Raw genomic sequence first — 15,787 nt, 5'->3', positions numbered from 1 at the left:
TGTACGTGAAGACTTTGTCAGTCTCCTGGTCTACCTAGGCGTGCGCACAGTGACAGAAGGACGGGTGATGCCGCTCGTAGTGTCGATATGGTGCCTTCGAGCCAGGCAGATGTGAGAGTTTGGTCACATCAGACCTGTCACTCACTCACAAAGCTGCGCCTTGCCTGCCCTTCAGCTCCATTAATGCAGGACTATAGATAATCCCAACTCCCACAAGGCTTGGTCCATGGGTTTACGGAAACAGCCGCTTGCTTTACTGCGCTCATGAACTAGTACTGCCTCAGTGCAAAGTTTCGACACCTTCTCTACAATGGAGCTGTCAGTGGGAGCCTCTGGGGATTGGAGATAGCAGCTAATTATACCAGATGGATGTGTCTGTGCATCTTGCGATAGACCTGTCTGTCTGGCTCTTTTCTTCTTCTAAATGTCTTCATAATCTTCATTTCCATCACTCCTGCCTTTCTGAGACTCAAGTTCACCAAACGGAATATTTTTAAGGAAATGCACATGGTCTTCTACGCCAGTGATTTTTTCTTGTGTACTGTAATGTTTGTAAAACAGAGGAGCCGATGGTAAGCAGTAGAGCGAGGCTCCTCCACGGTTAGAAAGGAACAGTCCTGCACTTTCTCTTGGAAGGCACACAATGCACTTTGCACTCCATATAATAAAAATCCTAATGTGAACGTATAATATAATATTTGGCTGCCTGAGGAAACGGAGATAATACAGTTCAAGCAAGGTCATCCAGAGACAGCAATTTAAGAATATGCAAAATTGTCGAGGGCTAGATAAGGCGGCAAGGCACTGCAGGATTACGGCTACCCCCGGATTATCCCCCTTCGTGATTGGACGCTAGTTTTGGTTGCCACTCTCTGGGACTTGAGATAAGTCTCCAGAATGTTCGCTTTCATTTTTTCACAAGACTTAATTTGTACAAAGCTGATAAGGAATTGTACTTCCGCCTGTGCTCAAAAATCCTCACAGGGGTGAAAGAACTTTGAAATCTTCAACCTGCAGGCAGGCGGAAAAGTTTTAGCAATAACAACTCTTTGGTCTTAGTGCTATGATTGCTCCTGGCTATGTACAGTGCATACATAGAGGAGTGGGGGCCGCCAACAAAAATATACACTCCTCGTTCACAAGAGCCCCATTCCGTTTCTTTGCCCACAGAAAGACAACATTATGTTCACCATTGTTTGCTACACTTGTGGTGTTGGACGAGAGGAGTCTACTTGAACTACCCATAGGGTAAGGAAATGGAATCCATCAAAGCTGGCACCTACCTATCTATGGGTTAGGCTTCATTACCACATCAGTGTTTGTTTCCCGTGTGCCACCTGATTTTTAATGGACAGCACAGATACATAAATTCAATGGGTCATTTCACTTGTCCGCATCTTTTTTTATACAGACCCGTGGTCTGCACAAATAAACTGAGTCATGGCCTATCTTGATCCAATTTGCAGCCCAAACTCCCTTATTCAATGAATGGGTCAGAGAAAAGATGGATAGTATACCGATGCAGTCTGCCTTTCATTTTTCACTGTTTGTTTTTCCTTGTGCATGGAAGAAAATTGGATGATACATGGATGGTAAAAAGGGACATATGCCCAAAAAAGATGAACAATGAATCCTGTACACTAATGAAAATGGTCTGCTTTTTACACACAAATGGAAAATGGTGGAGGTGTGAATGAGGCACTTGTTGGAGATGCCTATGTAAGACATGTGTAATGGTTGCCTTTATGAACTAAAATATTAGGGTATGTGCCATTGGTTGCCTTTATGAGCTAAAATAGTAGGGCATGTGCCATTGGTTGCTGTTATGAACTAAAATAGTAGGGCATGTTCCATTGGTTGGCCTTATGAACTAAAATAGTAGGGTATGTGCCATTGGTTGGCTTTATGAACTAAAATATGGTATGTGCCATCGGTTGCCTTTATGAGCTACATTAAAATAGTAGGGTATGTGCAATTGGTTCCCCTTATAAGCTAACATAGTAGAGCATGTGCCACTGGTTGCCCTTATGAACTAAAATAGTAGGGCATGTGCCATTGGTTCGCCTTATGAACTAAAATAGTAGGGCATGTGCGATTGGTTCACCTTTTGAACTAAAATAGTAAGGCATGTGTCATTGGTTCCCCTTATAAGTTAACATAGTAGAGCATGTGCCACTGGTTGCCCTTATGAACTAAAATAGTAGGGCATGTGCCCTTGGTTGCCTTTATGAACTAAAATAGTAGGGCATGTGCCATTGGTTGGCCCTATGAAGTAAAATAGTAGGACTTGTGCCATTGATTGGCCTTTTGAACTTAAATAGTAGGGCATGTGCCATTGGTTGCTCTTATCAACTAAAATAGTAGTGTATGTATCATTAGTTGGCCTTTTGAACTAAAATAGTAGGGCATGTGCCTTTGGTTGCCCTTATGAACTAAAATAGTAAGGCATGTGTCATTGGTTGGCCTTATGAACTAAGATAAACAACCACGATACCAGCTCACCGCTCACAATATTGGACTGGATCACGTGATCCTTCACGTATGATCCCAGGTGAGGATGTCCACAATTCTGGAGGAAAAATATCCAGCGGATCACAGGCAAATTTAAAATTCAAGTAGCATTATTTCTTACATTAAAAGTCCACATCATGGAATCTAGCAGACAGGTACAAGGTTTGAAGAAATAGCATCATCCAACGCGTTTCGACATATTAATTGTCATAAAGTCTTATTCATGGATGGATCCATGAATTATGAACTAAGATAGTAGGGTATGTGCCATTGATCGGTCTTTTGAACTAATATAGTAGGGGATGTGCCATTGGTTGGCCTTTTGAAGTAAAATAGTAAGGCATGTGTTATTGGTTGGCCTTTTGAACTAAAATAGTAGGGCATGCACCATTGGTTGGCCTTATGAACTAAAATACGAGTTTCCCCCACTCTTTCATTGGTCAATACAATGATCTTTGGATACTGATCCATGTATCAATACAGTCATTCTGATTGATCTGTGTCAGTTATTGCTTAGCTATTTGTTCCAGAAGGTAGAGCGATATTTCAGTCTTGGTTGCGACGTTCGGCATGTGAAGGGTGGAGGACTTTGTGAGCTCACAGTAAATTCCCTGGGTTTGCAATATTTTTGCATTAACTCAGGACGGTTTGAACAAAATCAGCAAGTAGCGCAAGTGAGGAAAACGACTCAGAGCCTGTGTAATGATTTTCACTCACTCGCAGTAATCCTTAAACTTTCAGCTGCCGAGCAGATTGAAGCCTCAGTAATTACAATGCGGTACCTGTTCTGCTCAGATGGGGAGGGGGCGCATCTCCTGAGTAACACGTTAATCCACTCTCTGCCTGAGGTCTCTCCCCCTGTGTTTATCCCATTATGCAGAGGAGCGTGGGCCTGTGAGATAAAGCTAGCAAATGCTGCAACACATTGTGGGGAGAGGGAGCGAAGTGAAGAGGAGGGGAGAAATCAGGTAAACTGGAGGGGAATGTCTTACCATTCCGTCCTGCTAACAACCTGTTTATTTCGAGCTCCACTTCCTGTTGTTATGACCAAATCTGAAAGCCGTAAGGTGAGAGCAAAACAGGTCATGAAATGTATGGAACTAATTATAATAAGAGAATGTGCATGTGTCCTGATGGGATTGTGCTCAACCGGCAAAGGGAGTGATTTTGGCCATACAGTTATACCGAACATGGGCATAAAACACTTTACTATTATAATTGAACATGTCATAGATGTCAACCAAAGTCAGCTTGGATGGGTTTGTCTTCACCGGACCCCATTATTGCCGCAGCACCTGGATGGTTAGATCTTCAGTGATCGTCCATCTCTGTACATGCATCTTCATAAAGTGTTTCCATGGGAAATTCTTGAAATACATGGGTATGGGTGGGGAAAGGAGAGGGAGAGAGGTTACGTAGATCCCTGCACTCCTCAGCAAGACCTAGTTCACTTCAAAAGACCCCAGCACTACTTAACAAGCCCCAGTAACTTTCAGCAGACCTAAATACCTCTAAGCAAACGGTGAAACCCTTAGGCCAGAGTCACACTTGCGAGTGCCTCGCATGTATCTCGTGCGAGTCTCTCATTGAATCAACCGGCATGGACTCACACTCTGAGGACAGGAGCATCTCAGCTGCATAGAAATACATGCAACCGACCCACTCCTGTCAGGAGAGTGCGAGTCCGTGCCGGGTGATTCAATGAGAGACTTGCGCGAGTTACACGCGAGGTACTCGCAAGTGTGACTCTGGCCTTAAAGGGAATCTATCACCAGATGTTTGCTACTCCATCTAAGAGCTGTATAATGTAGAGACAGAGACCCTGATTCCAGCGATGTGTCACTTATTGGGCTGCTTGCTGTCATATTGATACAATCCATGTTTTATCTGCTGCAGATCTACTAGTTCTCTACCAGAGCTCTGTATAACCCTGCCCACACCACTGATTGGCAGATTTCTGCCCAAGAAAAGTGTACACTGACAGGTGGCATTCCATATAAACTTACATAGCAGGGTCACCGGGGGACTGAGGCAGATAGTGACTAAATAAGGTTATGTGCGCACGTTGCGTTCTATTCCGCACTGCATGTGCGTCTCAGAACGCAGCCGAAAAGCTGCGTTCTGAAGGGCATTGGTAGTGGAGAATTCCTACTGAATTCATGCGTTCTGGATGCTTCCAGAATGCACATTTTTGACAGTGCGGTCCCACTCAGCTCTGCAGCATCCCCATAGACTTTCAGCAGAGCCGAGTGGGACCGCACTGTCAAAAAGAGCATGGCTGGCTGCGAGACAGAGCCGCGCGATCAGAATGAACTCGGATGAACTTCACCCGACTTCATTGTGATCGCGCGGCTCTGTGCATGCCGTGGCTTGATTTGCGGTCACACGTGAAGGATTCACCTGTGATCGCAAATCCCCTAAGTGACTGCAGTGAGCCGCGTGATCAGCTGTGTTTTCACTCAGGTTACTCGCGGCCACAGCTACAGTCTTCCACCTGAGAGCGGTGGCCGCGATTAACCTCAGTAACAGCACAGCTGATTGCGCAACTCACTTCAGTTGCTGCATGGAGCTCACAGGAGCGGTGGTGTTCTACTGCTGCTCCTGTCAGCTTCCGATGTAGCAGAGCTGAAAGAGTCATGGGACCTTGCGTGGATTATGTCGGACCTGGAGGTGTTTTTGAGGGGTTAATAAAGTGGTGAAAGATGGTGTTTTTTGACTTTCATTACAAATAAAGGATTTTTGGATGTGTGTGTTTATTTTCTTTAACTTACAGGTTAATTATGGACGGTATCTCGTGAAGACGCCTGCCATGATTAACCTAGGACTTAGTGGCAGCTATGGGCTGCTGCCATTAACTCCTTGTTACCCCGTTTTCCACCGCACCAGGGCAATTCGGGATGAGCTGGGTAGAGTCCCGGACTGTCACATCTAATGGATGCGGCAATTCCGGGCGGCTGATGGCTGATATTGTTAGGCTGAGGGGCTCCCCATAACATGGAGCTCCCCATCCTGAGAATACCAGCCTTCAGCCGTGTGGCTTTACCCTGGCTGGTATTAAAATTGGGGTGGATCGCACATCGTTTTTTTTTTAAATTATTTATTTATTTTTTTAACTGCTCGATATAGACACGACCACCGGCGGCTGTGATTGGTTGCAGTGAGACAGCTGTCACTCAGTGTGGGGGTGTGTCTGACTGCAGCCAATCATAGGCGCCGGTGGGCGGGGGAAGCAGGGAATACGAGATGGATTAATGAGCAGCCGGCATTTTCAAAAGAGGAGAAGCCGCCACAGTGTGAACACCGTGCAGCGCAGCGCCGGTGATCGTGGATCAGTAAGAGAGAGGGGGTGGGAGGGAGAGACAGAGAGAGAGACCGAAAGAACTGCGTGTATTATGCCAAAAAACATGCGGATCGCAACAAAAATACAGTGCAAACGCACTGCTTAGCATTTTGGTAGCGTTTTTCTACAACTCATTGATTTCAATGGGTGTAGAACGCTGCCAAAACGGACAAAAGAATTGACATGCTGCTTTTACAAATGCAGAGATTTTGTGAAATTTTTGACAATCAAAACGCTGCGTTTAAAAAAGCATTGTGCGCACGGATTTTGTATGATTCTCATAGACTTTGCTGGGGAAGCCGAACGCATGCATTTTGACAATGTGACGCTGCAGCTTAAAACGCTGCAGAAACGCAAAAAAAACCCCACAACGTGCGCACAGGCCGTAAATGCAGTTTCAAACTTTAAGGCACGGGTTTCCATGGCTGAGCTGTGAAATACAAGCTTTACATTACCAAGCACAATGCCAAGCATTGGATAGAGTGCTGTGCAGCACACCTCCATACACTGGGGCAGTGGAAACGTGTTCTGTGGAGTGATGAATCACACTTCTTTGTCTGGCAATCAAATAGTTACCCTATTAATAGAGTCTAAATAAAAGACAATATTCCTACAAAAAATTAGACTCTACAAATTTATATCTGTCAAAATATTTTCGTCTCTTTATGTTTGCAAAAAAATGTAAAACTTTTTATTAGAACACAATACATGAATAGAAAAGGAAAGGGCAAATTTTTGCGAACTTTAGATATGCATGGGGGGGTCAATCAAAATAATAATAACCCTATAAAAAGCACAGGTAAAAAAAATATATTTCCTTGTACCGTCCAAGGTAGGTAAAAAATGTGCCTTGTGCAACAAGATTTAGATTATTCACATTGGTGCATGCTGTTACCTCAAATGGACACTAGATGGCATATGGTTATTATTATTATTTTGACTGAAACCCCCCCTCCCCCATGCCCCCTGCACAATAATTAGTCCCATGTGTTACTAAGGATTTGCCCTTTCCTTTTCTATTCATGTATTGTGTTCTAATAAAAAAAAAATATGGGCGAAAATATTTTGAAAGATATAAATGTGTAGAGGGTTTTTTTTGTAGGAATATTCTCTGTCAGTCTGATAGCTAAGTGTGGGTTTAATGATTGTCAGAAGAAAGTTTGGTGGAGGAATAATCCTACATGGTTGGCCTAAGCCCTTTAGTTCCAATGAAAGGTAGTCTTAAGGGGGCTTTACACGCTACGATATCGTTAATGTTTTATCGTCGGGGTCACGTTGTTAGTGATGCACTTCCGGCGTCATTAACGATATCGCAGCGTGTGACACTTACCAGTGACCTTAAGCGACCTCAAAAATGGTGAAAATCGTTCACCATGGAGAGGTCGTCCCAAAACCAAAAATCGGTAATGGTTGATTATTGATGTTGTTCGTCGCTCCTGCGGCAGCACACATCGCTGTGTGTGACACCGCAGGAGCGAGGAACGTCTCCTTACCTGCCACCGGCCGCAATGCGGAAGGAAGGAGGTGGGCGGGATGTCACGTCCCGCTCATCTCCGCCCTTCCGCTTTGATTGGCTGGCCGCTTAGTGATGTCGCGGTGACGTCGCTGTGATGCCGAACGTCCCTCCCCCTTGAGGGAGGGATTGTTCAGCAGTCACAGCGACGCCGCCGACCAGGTAAGTGCGTGTGATGCTGCCGTAGCGATAATGTTCGCTGCGGCAGCGATCACGCAATATCACATGCACAACAGGGGCGGGTGCTTACATGCTCGATATCGCTAGCAATTGCTAGCGATGCCGTAGCGTGTAAAGCCCGCTTTACAGTTTGGGGAAGGACCCTTTACAGTGCAAATGTGCCCTACTACACAGATAAAGTCCATAAAGTAATGGTTGGATAAGTTTGAAGAAACACTCCCATCAAAGTATTTGACCTCTTTAAATACTGCAATCACCATTTTATGCAGCACTGTGTACTTACAATTGCTCATTTTGGCTTTCTATCCAGTTAATACTTCTATTTTTAATTAGGTGTGTGACATCACCTGATTAAACAATGACTAGTAAATCTTTCTAAGCTCTATGGTAAATCAGGAAGTCTTATTTGCCATGCATGACTCATCATTAGAATTTCAAAGTGTTTTCCGTGACCTAGACTTGTAATTTTAATGATGACTCATGCAGGAAAATAGACTTCCTGTTTCTACATAGAGCTAATTTGTTTTTAATGACATGATGTCATAGACCTAGTGGAAAAGAGAAGAATTAACTGGGTAGAAGGGCAAAATTGTAAGCCCACAGTGCTTTATAATATGATGATTGCAATATATTAACACCTTCACAACCTATAACATATCATTATGTCATAGGTCATGTGTGTCCCTTTGATGCGTATCTGATCAGTCGACTTTTGCAGCTAACAGGTGCGGGTGGATCTCCAATCCACCTGCACCTGTTAATGAGTTAAATTCCGCTGTCAATCTCCGATATCAGGATTTAACACACATTATCAGGGAGTGCGTCTTTCCCTGCCAACATGGTAACCCCTGGCTCCGTGATGTGATCACGGGGTGCTGATGGGTTTTCATGACAGCCGGGGATCAGCTGATGACCCCTGTCACTGTTATTACGTAGTTCCTGTGAACGCCGATAGAAGCATCACTCTGTACAGCAGAAGCAATTGTAGTATATCCGCTTCAAGTCTCCTAAGAGGAGTAGTAAAAACAAGTAGCGTAAAAAAAGTTTTAAAAAATATCCATGCCCCCCCACAAAGGTTCAAATCACCCCCTCCTTATGCCTCATTGAAAATAAAAAAGACATATTTGGTGTCGCTGAGTTCAGAAATGCCCGGTCTATCAAAATCTAAAATAAATTAATTGGTAAAGGGCGTAATGAGAAAAAAAAAATCAAAACTCTAGAATTATGGGGTTTTTTTGGTTGCCACAACATTGCAATAAAATGCAAAACATGATATCTATCTAAAAATTCTATACTTAAAAACGTCAGCTTGGGATTAAAAAAATAAGACGTCACTGAGCCCCAGATCCCGAAAAATTAGAACTTTACGAGTCTTGGAAAATGTCCACAAAAGTGCAATTCTCTTTTTTGTTGTTTTTTTTGTTTGTTTTTTTTACAAATGTCTCAATTTTTTTTCCACCACCTAAATAAAAAAAGTACGGTATATACATGTTGGGTATCTCCAAACTCATACTGACCTGGGGGATCATACTGCCAGATCAGTTTAATCATATGGTAAATATGGTAAATTAAAAAAAACTATAAAATAATCGTGGAATTGCACTGTTTTTACAATACCACCGCACTTGAATTTTTTTCTCTTTTTCAGTATAAGATGTGTCAGAATGAATTGTGTCATTCAAAAGTACAACTCAGTCCACAAACGATACCTCATATGGCTATATTGGCGGAGAAATAAAAAAGTTATGGCTTTTGGAAGAAAGGGGGGAAGAACCGAAAATGGAAAAATTGCCGGGGGTGAGGGGGTTAGAATGATAAAAACTTTGCAGCCAGTAAAGTTCTTCCACATTAAAGAAGCACTCCCATCAAAGAGCCCTGACGTCAACACCATTGAGCACCTCTGGGACTGAGACTCCAGCCAGGCCCGCTCATCCAACATCAGTGTCTGACCTTTAATGCCTATGGGTTTAGAATATGATGTATGCAGAATGTGCTGGTGTCCCAATACTTTTGTCCATGTAAGGCCTCTTTCACACGTCCTTGTCTCCGGTACATGTTTGGTCCTTTTCCTCATGTACCGGAGACATGGGCACACGTAGACCCATTAAAATCAATGGGTCTGTGCTCACGTGCGTGTTCTGCCATGGACCGTGTGTACATGTGGAGCATACGTGTGTCTGTGTGCTCCACACGTCAACATGTCCGTTTTTCTTCGGCATCACGGGTGTCACACAGAACGCAAACGGACCACACGGAGGTGTTCCGTGTGACACGCGCCGGAGAAAACACACGTGTTTGAGAGAATAAAAAAAAACCTTTACTCACCTTCTCCAGTGCTACTGTCTCTGCTGCTGCTGTCACTTGCTTCCGACCGCCGCTCATTATGCTCATTGAATATTCACTTCACTGCGGAAGCTGCAGCAGCGGGGAGTCGGCAGGACCGGAGACCGAAGATCAGCACCACGGACAGCAACGACCGGGACAGGTGAGCAGAAAGTTCCCGTTCTTAGTGTTTTCACGGATAACACACGGAGAACACACGGAGGCCATAAACACGGCTCCCGGAGGGCAAAACGCACCTCTGACACGTCCATGAAAAACGTGCTTGGTTTTTCACGAACGTGTGAAAGAGGCCTAATGTATAGTGATAATTATATATCTGTAAATCTTCATTGCCCCATACATCCTACTGAGTAAGCCATGTACTGTGTATACTGTGATCTGATGAGCTCCCTTTATTTTCAGGTATACACTGTGACAATGTGTGTGTTCAAGGCCGCTGGGGGCCCAACTGCTCCATGTCATGTCACTGCGAAAACGGGGGTTCATGCTCACCTGAGGATGGGAGTTGTGAGTGCGCTCCGGGATTTCGAGGAGCTTTGTGCCAAAGAAGTAAGAAATAATGAGACATTTTGAAAAAAAATAATTCTATCACTATAAATCATGTAACGTTGCTCTATTTGATCAAACCATTTGCTGCCTGGGGAGCCAATCCCAATGGACAGTCGTATAAAAACTGCATCTAAGGCTCCTGATCAAGCACCTAAACAGTTAATCAATGCTCTGAAACTGTTGAACCGCATGTGTAGATACGTGTCTATACTTTAATCACTCTACAGCTCTCTAATAAAAAAAAACATCGTGCCAAGATGTGCAGTGTGTAAGGCCCCTTCACTCGTCAGTGATTCCGGTATGTATGACGCCGTTTTCATACGTGCCGAAGACATGAACATACGTAGACCCAATAAAATCAATGGGTCTGCGCACACATCCCTATTTTCTCACGGAAGTGTGTTCATGTGGAGCACACGCATGTTCATGTGCTCCACACGCTGACATGTCTGTTTTTCTCCAGCAGCACGGGTGTCACATGGACCACACAGTAATGTGATCCGTGTCACGAGAAAACATGTATCTTTGAAATAAAATGATTTTCTATACTCCCCTTTCTCCAGCCCTGCTGTCTTCGATGCTCCTGTCACTTGCTTCCAACCCCTGCTCATTATGCTCATGAATATTCACTGCACCGCGGACCCTGAACCAAAAGCAGTGCCTGGACAGCAGCATTGGGGACAGGTGAATATAGAAGTTCCTGGTGTCTTTGTGCTATCACAGGTAGCACACACAGAACACACACACATACGCACCCACCCCACAGACAGTGAACAACGTGCGTTTTTATCACAGACGTGTAAAGGGGGCCTAATGCAGCTTTTGTCTTGCACCCTGAGCCACAACCCTGCCCAGTCTGTGCAAACGTGAAGGCGTACAATAAAATGAGTTTTGACTACATTACATGTTACACCCCATGGGATAAATGGCAATGCTATCAAACCAGGAATGGCACTGTTTGTTAACCACTGGAAAATGTTTTATCCGGCTGGGAGTGCACTGCCTATCACAGCTCCTGTGGTCTGCGGCGGTGACTTTATTAGGGTGATATCTTCAGTGCCTGGCAATACCATGGTGTTGTATGCACATAATAACTACACGATACAGGGATGGAGCGTAATAACACATATCCCAATAGATGTCACTGCTGATCACTGGTTTCTTCTATGTAAACAGTAATTATGTGTCTTTCCATTTGCCCAGATCATTGAACCAATGTATTACAGCTAGATTCAATCTATCATTTCCTTGTTGTATCCATCACACTAAGACTAGGGTCACACAATGGTATAAAAAAAAAAACGGTCCGATTTTCATCCAGAAAAGTGAGACGATTTTTTTCTCACTTGTCATCCAAATACAATCTGTTTTTTTTTTTTTCCAAGAAGCGGATATTAATAATTTACAAGACTATTTAGGGTATGTGCCCACGATCAGGACCTCTTGTTTCCTGGACGTGGCGGGTCCTGACCTGAGGGGCCGCGAGTCTCTTCTGGAGGAACGCAGGAGACCACAGCTGCTCGTACCCACGATCAGGGTTTAGTACGCTGCGGTCTCTCGCTTGTGTTCTCCCTATGGAGGACGCTTGTGACTCTGCAGCAAACAATTGACATGCTGCTGCTTGGAAAGCCACACCGCAGGTCAGTCTTCACTGCGGGCTGTACATGGACAGTGGGCATGGGATTTCTAGAAATCCCATCCACTATGCTTGTACTGTACATCGCAGCATTTTGGACGCAGTGAAAACACGCTACATCCAAAACGCTGCAAACACTGATCGTTGGCACGCTGTCTTACAGTTTCCGACGTTACTGAATCACAATGTATCCATAAAAATCAGATGCTGGACTGTGATGTTCGTTTTCGTTCTCGCACCCATAGACTTCAATGGTTGAGTCTGATCTGATTTCTGAAGGAAAATTGTGCATTCTGTGATTTTCTGTCAGTACAAAAAGAAAATTGGTCATCTACACTGCACATTGAATAACATTGGTCCGAGTGCTGTCTGTATTTTTCGTGGGTAGCACTTGGATGGATGCGGTCGTGTGAACCTAAGGACTCGTGCAGATGACCGTATTTTCATTCTGAGTATTATACATGAAAAAACGGATAACCCTTGGACCAATGTAAAACGGATAACCCTTGAACCAATGTTATTTACTGGGGCAGTGCAGATGACCGATTTTTTTTTACTGATAGAACCTGTGTGAGAAAAAAAAAATTGCCGAATGCTGGATTTTTCTCCAGAAATCGGGCAGAACGCACCCATTCAAGTCTATGGGTTCAAGAAAGAAAAACAGATGCCACAGTATAACATCCAATTTTTGCATATACATTGCAATTATGTAACATTGGAAACTGTAAATGGTCTGTAAATTATTCAAAACTGCTGCTGTAAAAAAATGGATTGGACACGGATGACAAGTGAGTAAAAAAAAATCAAACCACTATTCCGGATGAAAATCAGACCAATTCTTTTATACGCTTGTGTGAACCTAGCCTCAGTGTTGTCTACAGACATACTTATTTTTTTATTTTTCTTTGTTTCTTTATCACTGATCCATCTACTACCACTATCATTTACATTTATTTAGTCAGCTTTTTCTATCATATACAGTGAGGAAAATAAGTATTTGATACACTGCCGATTTTGTAAGTTTTCCCACCTACAAAGAATGGAGAGGTCTGTAATTTTTATCGTAGGTACACTATAACTGTGATAGACTGAATCCAAAAACACATCCATAAAATCACATTGTATGATTTTTAAATAATTAATTTGCATTTTATTGCCTGCAATAAGTATTTGATACAATAGAAAAACAGAATGTAATATTTGGTACAGAAACCTTTGTTTGCAATTACAGAGGTCAGACGTTTTCTGTAGTTCTTGACCAGGTTTGCACACACTGCAGCAGGGATTTTAGTCCACTCCTCCATACAGATCTTTTCCAGATCTTTCAGGTTTCGGGGCTGTCACTGGGCAACATTGAGTTTCAGCTCTCTACAAAGATTTTCTATTGGGTTTGGATCTGGAGACTGGCTAGGCCACTCCAGGACCTTGAAATGCTTCTTACGGAGCCACTCCTTAATTGTTCTGGCTGTGTGTTTCTGGTCATTGTCATGCTGGAAGCCCCAGCCATGACCCATCTTCAATGCTCTTACTGGGGGAAAAAGGTTGTTGACCAAAATCTCACGATACATGACCCCATCCATACAGTGCAGTTGTCCTGTCTCCTTTGCAGAAAAACATCCCCAAAGTATGATGTTTCCACCCCATACTTCATAGTTAAGAAGGTGTTCTTGGGGTTGTGGTTGGTCTTCTTCCAAAGACAGCAAGTGGAATTGATACAAAAAGTTCTATTTTGGTCTCATCTGACCACATGACCTTCTCCCATGCCTCTTCTGGATCATCCAGATGGTAATTGGTGAACTTCAAACAGCCCTGGACATGTGCTGATATGAGCATGCCCTGCAGGATTTTAATCCATCACGGCATAGTGTGTTACTAACGGTAATATTTGAGACTGTGGTCCCAGTTCTCTTTGGGTCATTGATCAGGTCCCCCTATGTAGTTTTGGGCTGATACCTGACCTTTTTCAGAATCATTCTAACCACACAAGGTGAGATCTTGCATGGAGCCCCAGACCGAGTAAGATTGACAGTCATCTTGTGTTTCTTCCATTTTGTAATAATTTTGCCAACAGTTGTTGCCTTCTCACCAAGCTGTTTGCCTGTTGTCCTGTAGCCCATCTCAACCTTATGCAAGTTTATCATTTTTTGTCCCTGGTGTCCTTAGACAACTCTTTGATCTTGGCCATGACAGAGAGATTGGAGTGTGATTGATTAAGTGTGTGGACAGGTGTCTTTTATACAGGTAACGAGTTCAAACAGCTGCAATTAATACAGGTAATGAATGTAGAGTAGGAGGGTTTCTAAAAGAAAAAAATAACAGGTTTGTGAAAGACAGTCTTGTTGCTGGTTGGTAGGTGATGAAATACTTATTTCATGCAATAAAATGTAAATGAATTATTTAAAAATCATACAATGTGATTTTTCAGGATTTTTTTTATTCTCTCTGTCACAGTTGAAGTGTACCTACGATAAAAATTACAGACCTCTCCATTCTTTGTATGTTGGAAAACTCACAAATTGACAGTGTATCAATTACTGTATGTACTCAAGTATAAGCCGAGTTTTTCAGCACATTTTTTTATGATGAAAGCGACCCCCTCGGCTTAACAAATAGGTATATACAGTACTTATTTCCCCCACTGTACCTCATCGTACACATCAGCCTTCCTTCAGTGTCTTATATAAATTCAATAGTAATCATCGTATTGGCATCTGTCACACAGTCGTCAACAAATCACCAATGCAGCTCTTTATGGGTCACAATTACTTATGGGCAATAGTTTTACCAGTACTACAATGAAAGAAATGACCCACTGCTTCTATTTAATCAACTGCAGTTTGGGCGTTTTTATATTCTGTTTATTGTTAGTTACCGAAAATGACAGCATATGCTCAAAAGTTTGAAGTAAACTGCATCAGTCAAAAATATAACACACATCTACTTATGTGAATGTTGCCTGACCCTTCTCCATAATGTATATACAGTTTTATATATATTCAGCATCATGCCCTGTATACTTTCTTTTTTTCTTTTATTCATTGCTGTTTTTTGCCCCGAATTCTTCAAAATGGCACATGCGGCTCATAAATTTTGCGCAAAGTAAAAAATGGTGTTTAATTTGTTTTTAGCGACTTGTTAGCACAACATGTTGCACATTCTGCAAAAATAGCGGCAAACAGTGTCTCAAAAAAACTATCACTCCAGATATGAATTGGACAACATTTGCAACAAATTTTGAATCTTTTTGAAAAGTCACAGATAATGAATCGGGTGAAAACATCTGAAAACCCTAAACTCTGATATATAATGATAAACATAAAAATAGACAAACACATATAAAAAAAAGACTCCAAAAGAGGCACAAATAAAAAATTAAATATGGCACAAACAAAAAAAAATTGTGCAAAACTGTAAAACCTTGACAAAAACAGGAGCAAATGCAATAATAAATCCGGCCCTATGTGTTGTATATAGCGTATATGAGACTGTATTTTCTATCGCTGTGCATGCCAGCTAATACTGTTACTTATTATATTTTACCTTGAATTTTTCCAGTTTGCTCTCCTGGATTTTATGGACATCGGTGTAGCCAAACCTGCCCCCAGTGTGTTCATGCCAACGGGCCATGTCATCACATCACAGGACATTGCGACTGCCTACCAGGATTCTTTGGGCCGCTTTGTAATCAAGGTAATCCCAAGTATTTCTATAGTAA

The 15,787-nt window shown here is 42.8% G+C and overlaps 1 protein-coding gene across 5 annotated transcripts in view; it reads left to right on the top strand.

Annotated features, from left to right (window-relative positions):
- The window catches only part of MEGF11 (multiple EGF like domains 11), a 789,316-nt gene that overhangs the window by 657,911 nt on the left and 115,618 nt on the right, over positions 1-15,787 (top strand). For all 5 annotated transcript variants that reach the window (XM_075346053.1, XM_075346052.1, XM_075346050.1 and 2 more), the window contains exons 14-15: positions 10,290-10,436; positions 15,628-15,762. In XM_075346053.1, the coding sequence (XP_075202168.1) occupies positions 10,290-10,436; positions 15,628-15,762 (282 nt within the window). The remainder of the gene's footprint in view (positions 1-10,289; positions 10,437-15,627; positions 15,763-15,787) is intronic.

This window comes from Anomaloglossus baeobatrachus, chromosome 4 (genome assembly GCF_048569485.1).
Source record: "Anomaloglossus baeobatrachus isolate aAnoBae1 chromosome 4, aAnoBae1.hap1, whole genome shotgun sequence".
NCBI classification, from domain to species: Eukaryota; Metazoa; Chordata; class Amphibia; order Anura; family Aromobatidae; genus Anomaloglossus; species Anomaloglossus baeobatrachus.
This window is presented reverse-complemented; position numbering and strand designations above follow the sequence as displayed.